Source organism: Heliangelus exortis, chromosome 1 (genome assembly GCF_036169615.1).
Source record: "Heliangelus exortis chromosome 1, bHelExo1.hap1, whole genome shotgun sequence".
NCBI lineage: Eukaryota > Metazoa > Chordata > Aves > Apodiformes > Trochilidae > Heliangelus > Heliangelus exortis.
Window position 1 is genome coordinate 94,360,156 of NC_092422.1, and position 14,400 is coordinate 94,374,555.

The window sequence follows — 14,400 nt, forward strand, 5'->3', positions numbered from 1 at the left end:
ATAGGGAGATGTCCACCTCCTGCCACTGGTGCTTCCCAACACGGGTTGTCTCTGGCGACTGCTCTCTGGGAACCTGGCTGAGAGCAGAGGTGGTGCCATGGAGTCCACTCTGCAAAAGGCAGAATGGGCCAGGCTGTGTCATGCTGGATTTCTGCTACAATAGCAGCTGTTTCAACACAAAACTCTACTAATGCTTTTAGCTTTCCTTACAGGTTTACGATACTAAATATTACAATGCTGTTGAGGAGACGAAAAAGTCAGTTTGCTTTGGCCTCCTGTTTGACAAAGCTCTACAATTTAATTTGATTTCTTCTTAGTTCAACAGCTATGAGCTCCAAGATGTTTTCACATGCCTTCCCAATCCATAGCACTACAAATGTTGCATTGATCTAGAAATCAGCAGCAGGCACAGGAATATGGCAGTGACAACAGCCGTCTCCCCGTGCTGATCTGGAGGAGCCTGAGGCTTCAAGAGTGTGTGCTAACATGCCAGGTATGGCACCTTGTCCCTTATTACTCATCACTTCCACACAGATACAAACTGAAGATCCCAGGCTGGCGTGCAACCTTGCCCGAAATGGCAGAATTTGTACAACTGCCCCCAAATCACACAATTTTTATTTATTTGTTTATTCTGTGAACGGCCTGACACGAAGTCAGTATTCTTACAGGCAACACTTCAGAGGGGCGACGGTGCCTCAGGGCTTCTGAGGGCGCAGAGGTTGGCAGGGAGGAGCGGTGGCTTTGGAAACGGTTCCCGATGATGCCCGAGAGGCACATGAAGAGGCAGGTGCTGCAGCACCAAACATCCATACGAGGACAACGCCGTCACCGGTCTAAGGCTGGCCTGGGAGGCCGCCCCGAGCCGCCGAGCCCGGACTCGAACGGCGGCTTTGCCGCTCCGGCCTAACCCCGCGGTGGCCAGGCCCAGGTACGAGGAGAAAGGCCCGGACCGGACCCAACCGCTACCAGAGGGCCGGTGGCCGGTACTGCACCTCCCGGGCGTTGCCGCTAGGGGTCCCCGCGGGGCGGGCCGGGCCGGGCCGCACCGCCCGCTCGGGGGCGGGCCGGGCCATCAGCTGACCGGCCCCGCCGCGGCGCTCGGTGGTGCCGCTGCAGCTCAGTTGCTCTCCCCGGCAGCGACGCGGCTCCGCGGATTTACGGACGGACCCTGCCGCGTCTCGCCGGCTTCCCTCCTTCCCCCCCCTTCCCGGCCGCCGCGATGCTGCCCCACTTAGCCCTCCTCCTGCTGGCCTCCGGCGCGGCTTGGGCTCTCGAGGTAAGCGGGACAGGAGGCGGCCAGGCGGGGGCTTCCCCGCTGTCCTCCTCCGCTTCCCCGAGGCTTTGTCTGCCCGCAGCCGCCCCTGCAGCGTGGGCTCGGGCGGGGCTGCCGGGGGTCGCCGGCGCCCGTCACGCAGCTTGGCGGCGGGAGGCTCCTTCCCCGGCTACCGTCTCCCTCCGGCCGCCGAACAATAGGGCCGCTCCCGAGCGGGGCGGTGAGCCGGGGGGGTGCCGGCGGCGGCGAGGAGAAGGCGGAGTGGGAGCCCTTTGGGCTGGTGCTCGCCGCCCCCGCCACGCGTGTTCGCGGCGGTCGCTTGGGGCTGTCGCTCCCCCTGGGGCCGACTTGCTTCGTTGACCCGGCTGCCGCTGTCGGGGCGCTTCCCCAGTAACTTCAGCCGTCGCCCGTGGAGCCGTCTGGCGCGGCGGGCGGGGGTCCGTGGGGAGGGGCGGCGGCGCCGCTGCCAGCCGGCGGGCAGCGCAGGGCAGGGAACGGCCGAGCGCCTCCCGCGGGGGGCTGCTCCGCCAGGAGCTGGGAATGGGAAACTTTCCCTGCGTGTGGGAGTTCTGCGGGAGGGGGAGCAAGAGGCCCAGCGGCATCTCCCCGGCTCGGGGTGCGGAGCCGGGCTGCAGGCACCACCGCCCCCGGCTAGGGTGCTGCCGGAGGAGGGGAGGGGAGGGCAGGGCAGGGCCGGGCCGGGCCGGGCAGCACCTCCCCCGTCGCGCAGCCACACGCAGGTGTGCGGGGCGGCGGTGGGGAGCTCCCCGTGGGCTGGCGCAGCAGCTCTGCGGGGGCGGGAAAGTGCCGCCCGCGGTGGTGCGTGGGGAGGGGGCGGTGGCCGTGGCCGTGGCCGGGCCGTGCCCCCCGCGGGCGGTCCAGTGCCGAGCGCCGCGGAGGCAGGAGAAGATGGCGCCTCTGCAGTGCAGCAGCGGCGCCGCCGTGCGCGCTGCGGCCGCCGGCAGCCCGCGCCCCTCCGCGGCCGCCCCTGCCTTCCCCGCGGCGGATCCGCCCGTCCTCGGGGCACCCTCCTCTGAGCCCTCCTCTGGGTGGGGCTCGGGGTGGGAGGGGTCCCCGGCGCCCCCCCTCCCTTCCCCCTTTGCTTTGGGGCGGGGGGGATGAGCGTGCTGGGGTAGGGGGAGCCGGGAGGACCCTGGAGGGGCTGCGCAAGCCCGGACCTCAAAGGAGGAGCCGACATGGCTTGATGTCGATTTCCACCCACCTGCTCCCCAGTGGAAAAAAAAAAGAAAAAAAAAAAAAAAAAGAAAAGAAAAAGGACAAAAAAGAAAAGAAAAGAAAAAAAAGGTGTAGGAAGGGAGAGTGAGTTCCTTCTTCGGTCTCCTGTTGCCAGACCTCGGCCTTCAAGGCTACTGTCCTCCTCTAGTATTTATTTACCTCCCCTCCTGCTAAGGGGGCTCAGGTGGGTGTGAGGTGAATGCTAACATTCAGTCTGGAAGCTGAGCCTGAAGGTTGCGCTCCCCTTTGGGCAGGCAGATGCAGGCCTGCTGCTCCGGTGTCCTTCCCAGGAGGGATCCTGGTACCCGGTGGAGGAGAGGAGCGAGCTCTCCATCCTGGCTCTTCCACTGCCAAAGCTGGTAGCCACATAACTCTTGCTTTGAGGCACGATCTTGCCAGCTCTGAGTCGGGTATTTCAAGCTGAGCAGTTGTAAAGATATTCAGAGCTTTAGAGCTTCCAGTTACGAAACTCGTTCGGGTTTTATCAGCTTGGTGCAACCATTTTTTGGCTCAGTGCAATAGAATGAAACCTCTGCTGTGGGTGCACAGATGAAGCAAAAAATGAGGTTTTGTGATTGAGACCTTGCTATAGGATAGATCACAGAGGGATAGGCATTTCTATTGGGTCCCCATAGCCCTGGCCTTATATATAGGTATGGTAGTTATTGCCACTGTAAAGGAGCTTGGATTTTGCACCAGAACTGCTCGGGAGAGAGTCTGTGTTCAGAAACCTCTGCAATGGTGTCTGCCTCAGTGATATCCAGAATTTTCAGAGACATCCTTTGACTTGAAGCATCTGCTTAAAACGGACACTCATGCCTTCAGTCTTGTGCTGTCATTCCATATGAACATTTGAGGTTTTGCATTTATCTTTTTTTTTTTTAATGTTTTATAGCGGGGTAGGTTTTAACATCAGTACATCTTGTCATCAGGCATTTGTCAATCTTGATACTCTAAGGTTGATGTTTTGAGCAATGCTAAAATATGTGATATGAAAATATTTTATAATAGGGATTACATATCTGCATTTATCTCACTTGAACTGTCTTCATATGCTAAAGTGTGGAATTTCATGTTTGAATTAGGTTCTCTTTAGATCTCTCTTCTGAAATGAAATGTTTTTTCCTGCCATTTTAACAAATGCTTTCTGGAAAGCAGCAAAGAATGCCATAAGGAAGAGGAAACACATAAGGAAGAGGAACAAAACATTCTTTCTATATTACACATAAGGAATTCCTTTCTAAATTAACAGGTAGATTACTGTTTATTTATGGAGCTGAGGTCAGGAAATCCATTGGCTAAGAGCTCTAATAATTTGCAAAACTGCCATATTTTTCTGTTGCTATCCTGAGAAATTTTGATTTATAAACTGGGATCATTCATGCAAATTCATAAGGATAGTTACTGCCTGATGCATTTAACTACTGAAATCAGACAATCAGTTTATAAATCAAAAATTCTTCTAGTTAGCACACTGAGGATATGCAGATTTCTGCTATACCTTTTCTGCTTTCTGCTCTAGCTCTGTTTGTGAAACCCTTCTACCAGCTGACTGAAATCAAGTTGTTAAGGCATTGGTATCATACAAGCTGGCCCTGAGAAGGTTAGTTGGCAAAAATTATGCAGCCTGACAGCTTTTTTTTTTTTTTTTTTTAAACAAACAAAACAACAAGAGGGAAAAAAATCGATAATGTAGTGCTTTATGGGTTCTCTTTGTAGGATCTTATTTTTATTTAATTTTTTTAATTTAAGGTGGAAGGCTCCAGATACTTGTTTGTTCAGTTTTCAAGCATACCTTTAGAAATGACTTGTCAGTCTGGGAAGAGGAACACTTCAATTACAGACTTCTGGTTCCTCTTCCTGTGGGTCATGTTCCTGAATTCCCCTGGCAAAGGCTTTGCATTTTTGAAGAGTACTTTTTGCACCTCCTGTGTAAGATGCTATATTGGGGTGGGCAGCTGCATGGGTGAGCGGGGCAGGGCACTCTGATGTGCTGCCAAGGTCTTTGCCAGGCAGATGTACAAATCAGACATCATTTGTCTTTTGAGCAACAGACAATTTTCAGACTTAAATTCTCTTCAAATGCCTTTTCTGGGGGAAAATAAGTGGCTGTTCTGCTTCTTCACAAAATAAGTATGGAATCATAAGGGAGCTGACAATAATTTGATGTTTTTAATTTTTTTCTCATGAGCTGTTTGAATTGTGTGGCAAGCCCAGAAGAAGTATAGATCATCTTTGATGGCTTTTCTTGGCTTTCTATTTGCATGTATTTTATAAAATGTGAAGGATAATAAACAGTTTGGTTTATAAAACGTATGGAGAAAAGGTATGGCAACTGCTTTTAATTGGCAATTCTTTTCCAATACAAAGCTTAGCAAAATAGCTTAAGAGCATACTAACCTCATGCAGCTGCTGTTCTTCTGACCAGAATAATTTTTTTATAATGATTCAGTGAAATAATTTACACAAGCTGTTGGGTGTGGAGGCTTGGTCAAGAAATTAGTGGATGGAATCACAGGATCCCTCAGAAGGTCTCTGGTCCATCTTGGGGATCAGACCAGGCTGCTAAGGGCTTTCTGCAGTTGGGTCTTGAAAATGGAGCTCCAAGGGCAGAGCCTCTGCAATGTTGCTGGGCAGTGTGCTCTGTCCAGGGTTTGGTTGGTTCATCTCTGCATTGAAACACATGTCCAAGATGTTGTTTGTTTATTTTTAAGGCAGTGTCTCTAGGCATAATTTACATCCTTAATTCTCAGTGCTCTGAATGTGTGTCATTTTGACATCTACCAGATCTTCCAAAAAATGTATGTAATAACTAGGAGTTGAAAAAACTGAGTATTTTTAAATTAAACTAAGTTAACGAGTATGTATACACGTGTCCATATGCATAATGCATTAAAATAATCTGTCAATATAGTATATGCAAATAGATTGAAATCACCCATATATTTGCATATTTAATGTATGACAAAAATCACCATATATGTACCTCCATGTATAGACATTATATTAGTGTATAGTCTGTATTAAACCAATAATCACTTATCTCCTTAGATCCAGGCAAGGAAGAGACAAAAGTTCTAGACTGCTCCTGATCAAAACATAATTGGGTTCATAGCAGTTGTTAGGTGAACTGTCTGGTGTGGTTTTAACACTTAAATCTTGTGCTGTGTTATTAGATTTAAATTCTGGGGATTTTGAAAAAAATCCCATGGTGTAAGAAGATTAGAAGTAGAGCAAATTGAAAAAATACCCAATGACTTTCTGTAAGTTGGTTAACTGTTAGAGAATGCTCTTGACATGAGAGTCTACACCGGTTGCTCTCAAGCTAAGGATTGCCAAGAGTAATGCTGATAATGAGCTTGAGCCTGGAATAATTCAGGGACTCCTCTTAAGAGAAGTAAAACTTTAACTCTGACTGGTTTTGAGGTTGGTTATCTGAGCTTGGCTATCTGTAGTCAGTCTGATGACACACACCCCTCACCCTCCCTTTTCGTAACTTGGTCTGGAATCTGCCCTTCTTCCTTGACTCTGCTTCAGAAATACCTGCAGTTGAGGTTTTGAAAACGTATTTTCCGTTCCTTTTGGTGATGCCAAACCAGCTGAGAATATCAACCATTAATGTCTGGTGTGTGGTTTTGAGTCTCCAGCCCTAAAAGTGGTTTTGAGTCACTTTTCTGCCCTTGATTTAATGTAACATTGATTCTGAAACCTGGGTATTTGTTGTCCTTTTTAAAATTATTATTAATTTTACTTAAAAAATCTTCTTGAGGGCTACATGATTATTAAATCTTGTTGTAGATTATTTAATCTACTGTGAATTCCAAAAGCTCTGGAGATGCCTTGAGTTACCAAAAATACCTACCTTTCCATGTGACAGTTTAGCCATATAACAAAATGGAAACAAAATAAATGGGGATAATGGCCCCTCTTCAAGGGAATTGGTTTGAATGACAGACACTGAATATGTTTGTATATATACAAGTGTTTATGAAAAAGAGCATCACACCTCAAGCTCCTTGCTCTTTGGAGGATTTCAATACTGTACTTTGTAGTAGAAGTACTTGACAGCAATTCAAGTAATTACAAAACAAAATATCATGTGATGGAAATACAGGTAAGGAGCAATTCACTCCACAGTGTGTAATTTTGCAGTGTCTCATGAAATATGCTTTCTGGATGACAAGCACATACATCTTGGTATATGAATGTAAAGTTTTTTAAATAAGTGAAGCTTTTTAGAAGGTTGGAAAACCTTAAACCAGCTACTAATGGTAAAGGCACAGCTAAACCACAATTGTATGTTGCAGGTTTCTTGTCTCCTGCATTGATTATTAGAAACAGGACAATGTGATAGGTACTGGGATTACTGGTTTCTTTGTCTCACTATAACAACTACTGAGACCAATACTCTAGGTGTAACAACACTGTGTAGCTATCAGTGTAACAACTTTGTAAGTCTTCTGACTTCTTCAGCAGGACTTGAGGCTCACTATGTTTTCTTTATGTTGCTCCCCAGCAAGTTCAGGAGAACTTGATCTTCTCTTGAGGACTTCAGTATTAAAGGGTAAGGGGTAGACAGCAGTTACTTACAAGGCTTTCCAAAAGAATCAAACCCTCTGGTCAAGTGATGGCATTCCGTGGACTGTGGAATGCCAGACTTTAAACAGAGGAGTGTATGAGCCAGTGTGCTTTGTGGTTTTGTAATCCTGCTGCTGTTTTCAGGTGGTATTTAAACACTTCTGTTTGGTTGGCAACTTGACCTAGCTCACATTGTAGTTGCTTAGAGCTGCTCTTCCTGTGTAGTCAGGTAGGGCCTAGCAACATCCTGCTTCCACCAGTGGCCACCCTCTGTAAGCTCAGCCTTTTCAGTGCTCTTTCACCCGTCTCTAGGTGGGCTTTATGATCCTGTGGCATGGTAAAGGAAACCTTTTTGGTAGGTGTCATCTTCTGGCAGATGCTTCAGAGGCTTGAGTCAGAAAATGACCACAAGCAGCCAAACTCGCCCAGCTACAAGAGCAGGCAGCCCAACTGGCAGCCTCTGAAACCACATTTGCTCAACTTTGGGAAGCAGCATTTACTTAAGGTGTTAGTTCCAGTTTTTCCACACCTGACCCCTCCTTGGTTTGTTGTTTTTAGGTATTTAAAAGTTAGTGTCAAGTCACTGCAAACAAAAATCCCCACGGAACTGTGTTCAGGGATGGATAACTCCATCCAGTTCCCCCTGACCCATTTTGAGCTAATCCAGACAGGAATTCCCTGTTCATCCTTTCTATCTTCCCCTTGGGCAGAGCTTATCTATTCAACCACAGCAGATAACTGTATGACAGGAATGGGGCAAAACTGGTTATACTTGTTGGTAAAAGCATTTAAAAATTGCTTCTTTTCAGAGCCAGGCTACCATTGTGATCCTTTATGTGAGTTTGTATGGTTGACATAACTTCTGTTTGGAATTCCAATTAGTAAAATAAAGTGTATGTCTAATAGAAGTTCAAGATGAGGACACTGGGGAGAGTGAGCAATGTCTTGTATTGTTTGGGAACTGTATTAATTTTGGACCTTGAGGTTTTGAGACTATGAAATGGAAGCTCACACATAAGTAGCTCAAAGTTAGGGGACAACAATTATTTGGTCTAAAAGATTTGAAATATCCCATTAACTTTTTTCTTGTGGTGAAGGTAGAAATGACTGCCACAACCACCTCCAAAATTTAGAAGAAATACCCAATAGACACATAGAAAAAAAGAGTTTGGGTAGAATTTTGGAGTTACTTATTTCATATCATCTCTGTGCTTGCAATAAGCCTTCTCTTCCTTATCAGCACACTTTTAAATTAGAGATTGCTCATTCTGAAGCACTGATCCTACAAAATTAATTTTTCTTTAAATTATGAGCTCTGCAAAGTACTGATATTGGCCCACCCCCCTCTCTCCTTGTCAGATACCATTATACAGTTTTGAGACAAACAGCTAATTTGTTTTTTCCGTGCTTAGTTATATGAATTTATTTGTAGCTGAAGTTTTGGATCTGGAATATGGAGTGTTGAGCTAATACAGTAGCTTTATTACATTTTGCTTTCTTGTCACTTGAAAAACTGCTGTTGTTCCCTATGTCTCACCTGAAAAGATGGGGAGTGTCGGATTTTTTTTGATTTATTATTGTTTTATTCTGTTGTAGTTAATTTTCAAAGCTCCTCATAGGTTAAGTCATGGCTTCTAGGTTGTTTGGGTTTTTTGCTTGAAAAAAAGCTCATTTTAAAATACATCCCATATAATGCATCTATGTTTATGTAAACAGTGAAAAAATACAGTATTATCTAGGGGATGGTAAGTTGGGTAAGAGAAGAAACCAGTAATGCAACAAAAGGGAAGATTTTTTTTTCTTCATAGGTGTTGCATATTTAAATTTACTAAATGTTACTTGATCACTGTTTAATTGTTGAGTATCTGCAGTATGGAGATGAGGGAGTTTTGTGCATTAATAGCATTGGTAAGCATCTAGACCTGTAACTGTTGGGCTGTTTGAAAGCTTGTTTGATGTTCTTCTGCAGCTCTGATTCCTGTGCTTCATCTGTCCTCTGCCCAATTCTCTTTAACTAGGAAGTGGCATAAAATTGTTTGTGATGGACACATCTTTCAGCATCCTAATTTTGTCCCTGTTTCCTTTTCCCAGCTCTGTCTTCTGTTCCACTGATAGCGTTGATCTCAAGCTGCTTAACAACAAAAAAAATAATTTTGGAACTCATAACTTGTCCTTCATTTTGCTGAGTTCCTAGAACTTCATTGCAAGTAATTTGCAGATGAGAATTTGCCTGTAGTCCCGGATTCTCAAAGAATATTGTTTATCAAGAGAATGTCAGCTTTGCATCATTAAAAAAGAGGCAAAACAAAGAGCCCCCTCAAACTTAGAATTTATTGTTTATACACATTTTATGCTGGCAAGTTGAAAAGCCTAAAAACTCAGACCAAATAAGGGGCCCAGAATGTATGTGAATGTTTGAGGGAATTTTGAAGATTTCTGAAGGTCCCCAAGGGGATCCGGATACAGCCAGTCTCTCACTTTTGTTTAGATTCATTTCACTTTGACATTGTATTCTTTCATTTCTCACAGTATTAATATAAGTTGCAGGGATTTTATTTCTTTTTCCTGCTGGCCTTAAACCTGAGAAGCCATTTTCTCATTTTACATGTGCAGAGTGGTCTTCATGATGGAAATCACATCTCTGAGCTGTTGTGGTGAAGTGTTTTGCCTTACGCTGCTGAATCCAGGCTGAGGCATCTGTGATAAAAATCAGCACTCGCTGATGATTGGGTCACCAAATGTTTTATTTTGGCAGGAGAGAGGGGTGGATGCCTGTGATGGGCAGGTCCTGCTGTGCAGTGGGGAAGGGAGGATTGTGGTACTGATTTGTGCTGGCACCATGTGCTGAGCTGCTGGCTGGGCCATGGTTGACAGGCGTTGTTGTTCCTGCTCTGATTATGGGGGGCTTTGCTTTGAGCAGAGTAGCTAAGGCCTTTCTGAAGGTGTTTGCAAGAAAATATTGTGAACAGTGGAGCTTGGAGAGAAAATATTCTCTCTGATAAAGAGCAGGGCAAAATGAAATCAAGGCATTTTGATTGAAATCAGTCTAAACTGTTTCCGAAAATGCATTTAAATGAGACAGGATTTGTCAAGCAACTTTAGATTAATTTACAGCTACAGTACAAATTCTAAAATACTAAGTTCCTGTTTAAATAATAAAGCTTCTGTGGGCAGTGGGCAAAGATACAGGATCCAGGCTTTGAAAATTGAGGCTGACATATGCTGCTTGGCTCATTTGAATGTTCTCTTTCATTTGAGTGGGGCAGCGCACACTCGAATATAAATGCCTGCATGAACGTTTTTAATGTGTTTTAAGGAAATTGTATCTTTTAACTGATAAGAGGAAGAAAGCTTTAATTAATCTGTCACTTAAAAGAAAAATTCTGAGTAACAAAAGGCTGTTATGTACTCCTTTTATAAGCAGAAAGATGAAACGTGACTTATGCGGTGCTGTTGACTTGTGAGACTCGGCAGCAGCAGGTAGGAGCCCAAGTTTTCTGTTGTTGCTGTAAAATTTGGTGTTTGACATTAAAACTGATAATTAAGTGGCCTCTTCATTTTGAAGAGGGATGTTGAGGCCTGAAACCCATATGGAAAATGGACCATGGGAAGTATCAGTGTTGGGCAAAACCAGGGACTCCCCAGGCTTGTCCTCTGCTCAGACCTCCTGCACCCTTTCTGAGGTTTTGCTGCTCAGTTAGTTTAGGTAAACTCAGCATGGTTTTGAGGTTTCCTTGTGATGTGCTAGATATGGCTTTGGGGAGTTGAGCCTACCCTCTCTTTTTCCTCGGGGAAAAGAGTACTGGGACAGGAATTAGTGGCTCTGTTGGGTAGAGGTAATGAAAAAAAAAAAAAAAAAAGTTCTAGCTCTGGATATAAAACCAGATGAGAAAAGCAATCTAAGTTAGCAGAAGGAGGACTGTGCCTCCACAAAGAGGAAACTCCAGGCAAGGAAAGGCATGCCAAGTACCACTGTCTGGAAGGTATTCCGGTATAGGAAACTTGGGAGAGTATGGGCTGAGAAGGGAATAAATGTTTTGCCTCCAGATGTGAAGACTGTACAGCTACTTTTCCAAAGAGGTAAATACAAGAGATTGGGCTTTGTCATGGTAAACAGGAGTAATGTAATAGCCTGTGATGTGCAGGAGGTCAGATGAGATGTTCTCTGTTGAAATAATGGGATTTAAATTCTCTACCCATGGGAAACTCCCAGTGCCTTTTAACACATACCCTGAGGAGAATATAGCAGTATCTGGTTGTGCAAGGTTTTGTAGACAGTAACACTGTTTGCAAATACAGCATAAGTTATTTTCTTGTTGATTTTAAGATACAAGTTTTTGTTTTATCATAATTAAGTTACGTAATTTATATGTAATATGATTAAGTTATGTGATTTACGTGTAACATAATTAAGCCTTAAACTTGATTTCAAACCTGTTGTGTGATAGCGTTTTCTGTGACAAACTGCTTAGTGTGGTTTGGATTTCACAGATAAAACCACATCAATATTTGCAGAACTATTGAAGGCAATGCTTTGAAGGTGTCTGCTTTTATTGTTAAATTGTGATTAAAAAGTGAGTGATAAAAATAAAGCCTTTTCAAAAATTTAGAAAACTTACTTTTTTAATCCTGCTGAAGCAAAGCCCCTGGAGCTGCAATTGAACGCATGCAGGCCGTGCTGGTTGGAATTTTCATTTCCCATACAGCTGGGTAGGACTGAACAAGTTTGGATTGTACCTGTTAGCAGTTGCTTTTGCTCCATGCTTTCACCCCAGCTTTGTGGATCTCCAAGACAGAAATTTTAAAGAAAGAAACAAACAGTTTTTAAGGACTTGGCTTGAGTTGTAAATGGCCTTTAGAGTTAAGGAGTACTTTAGCATTTTCAAGTGTTCTCATTTTTTAAATGACTGAGCCTGTGAAAGAAAAAAAAAAAAGAAACCTTGAGAGGATAATCGCTTAATAATGTATTTTGGGAGTGATAGCTCCCCAGTATTTCTGTAACAGTGGAGGCTGGTGTAAAAGGCCACCTGAGCCTTTGGGGAATTCCTGCATTTAAGCTGGAGTGCAGATTTTATGTCTATTACTTACAGCTTTTTAATTATAGGGAATAATTTGGGTAAGGAAAATATTTAAAATTTGAGGAATCAGGCATGTCAGGAATCTCCAAGTTAAATTTCAGAATGGTACCCTTGCCTTGGCTGCCAGCAGCTCCTGCTAGCTGTCCCATGGGTCTTGTCAGGCACTGTCCTTCCAGTGCCTGAGGGGCTTTTGGATGCCTTCCACACAGAGGAAAATTCCTGTTCTTATTTACTGTACAGTCAATAAAATCTCTTGCAATCCCTGTTAGGTCTGTGTTCAGGTCAGTGCTGTCTCTATCAAGTGTCTCTTGGTATTCAGCTGCTTTCATCCTGCTCTAACAATTTCAATTCTTGTTTCAGGAGAAACACTAAGGTATAAGGTTCATCTTGAAAAAAAAAACAAAGCAGCACAAAGCATCCCAAAGAAACACCACCTCTCACCCCCAGTTCTCACAGTAGTTATCTTACTTTGAGAAACATCTGTTATCACTGGCTTCCTAATTCAGAGGTTGCTTTTAATCATGTCAGCAGCCAAATTTCTAATTAAAATGTCTGTAGATTTTGGCTAATGCATATGTTGAAGATTTAACCTAATGGTTTGTTTGAACTAAAAGTATATGTCATCAGATACTAGGTCTTCTTGCTAGTTGGTACAGAAATCCAGAACTGATGTTTTTTTAGTAAAGATATTTAGAAAAGGAAGGAAGAGTATTTTTATTGAACTGTTCCCATTACTTCAGTTACTTGCCATAAAAAGCACATAAAATTTCTTAAGGAAGTGTCTCTGCATTTTAGGTCTTTTGTAGTCAAATCACTTAGGGCATCTAAATTGGTACAATGTCAAGAATGTAGAAGAAGGTTTTGAATTGTATGTGCCACATCCCTCTTGCCATACCACTTGTGCTTCACAGGAGAAAAGCATACCTGGGGTGAGAACAGCCTGGGAGCCTGTCTGTCCTTGGGAGGTAGCTCTTCAAGTCTATAAGAAATGCTTTGCTATGCGTGATTTTTACCTCTTCCTTTAGGAAAGCGGGGAGGGTGCAGCTTTCTGAAACACTTCCTTTAAAATAAGGTTTATAGTTTCTAGAAATCTTACTTTGGAGGCTTTGTTTTAATTGGAGGTGGGAAAAGGGTGGGTGTAATTCCAAATTGGATGTTCAGGCTGCACCCTAGCGTCTTTCAGAGGGGGTTTATCTCTGTAGTTGGAAAAGCTGAGTATCAAGAACAGGGGACACAGAGCGTAGAAGTGAATTACAGAGGTTGAGCATGGACACAGAGAAATTGAAACTTCATGTGTCCTTTAAAATGTATCTGTACAAATCTCTGCTAGTGGTTTGTTTTGTTTTTTTTTATAAGTCTGCTTAGAAACTTTTCCCTCTGTCTTTGCCTTTCAGACCTGAAATGATACTTTAAGAATCTTCATTAAAATGAAACCAACCAAACCATGCATTTTTTGTTTAATAGGATTCTTTTTTGGTGGTCTTTTAAACGATTTGTTTGACCTTTTTGTGTGATGTTGTGGTTAGTGGTTGTTTTGGTTGTTTATTGGTTGGGTTTTTTTTGTTTGGCTTTTCTGTAATTTGTTTTTTTTAACACAATCCCTGGTATTTGTCCTTCTGCCATAGTTTAAAAATTTGATTCTCCTGTCTTTGCCAGATCCGATGTATTCTATTAAAAAGCATTTCCTCCGCCCAGAATAATACATGCTGTTGGTCTTCTTGGGTTTTGTTTTAGCCAGGTTTACCTACAGTATGTGTTGTTAGTTATGTGCAGTGCCTAGATTTGATTTAAGCATGCAAATCAGATTCCCTTATAAATAAAAATAATGGGCAAGCAGCTTGTAAACCAAGTTGACAAGTTAATTGCGTGAGTTTCAATATACTTTAAAAAAACCCAAACCAAACAACAAACTAAGAAGTGGAAAGGATATAATAGCTTTGTTTTCAAAAGCAGCATTCTTGTTATGAATCTATATTTGCAGATCAGAGTAAATAGTGCAGTTCTGCAGCTTGTGTTGTTTTGATTAGGTGTTCAGAAATGCTTATCATAATTGCTGAATCTCTGGCATTTGCAACAGGCAGCTGGGACTTTTTTATGAAAGTGCTCACATCATAGCACCAGGAGTGTTGAAAAAATGAAATACTTTTTTTTAGACATAGCTAAAAATGCAGCGTTACTGAAGGAAAGCTTGTCTTCTGGAGTAAGAATGCTTTATCTCAGTGAGGCTTCCAC

At 43.7% G+C, this 14,400-nt stretch overlaps 1 protein-coding gene across 2 annotated transcripts in view; it reads left to right on the top strand.

Moving 5' to 3' along the window:
- The first annotated feature begins 1,018 nt into the window (after positions 1-1,018).
- The window catches only part of APP (amyloid beta precursor protein), a 208,222-nt gene continuing 194,840 nt past the window's right edge, over positions 1,019-14,400 (top strand). Inside the window, exon 1 of one of the 2 annotated variants that reach the window (XM_071755155.1) lies at positions 1,019-1,279. In XM_071755155.1, coding sequence (XP_071611256.1) covers positions 1,223-1,279 — 57 coding nt within the window. In that variant the 5' untranslated portion in view covers positions 1,019-1,222. The remainder of the gene's footprint in view (positions 1,280-14,400) is intronic. The other variant, XM_071755146.1, reaches the window with a different exon arrangement.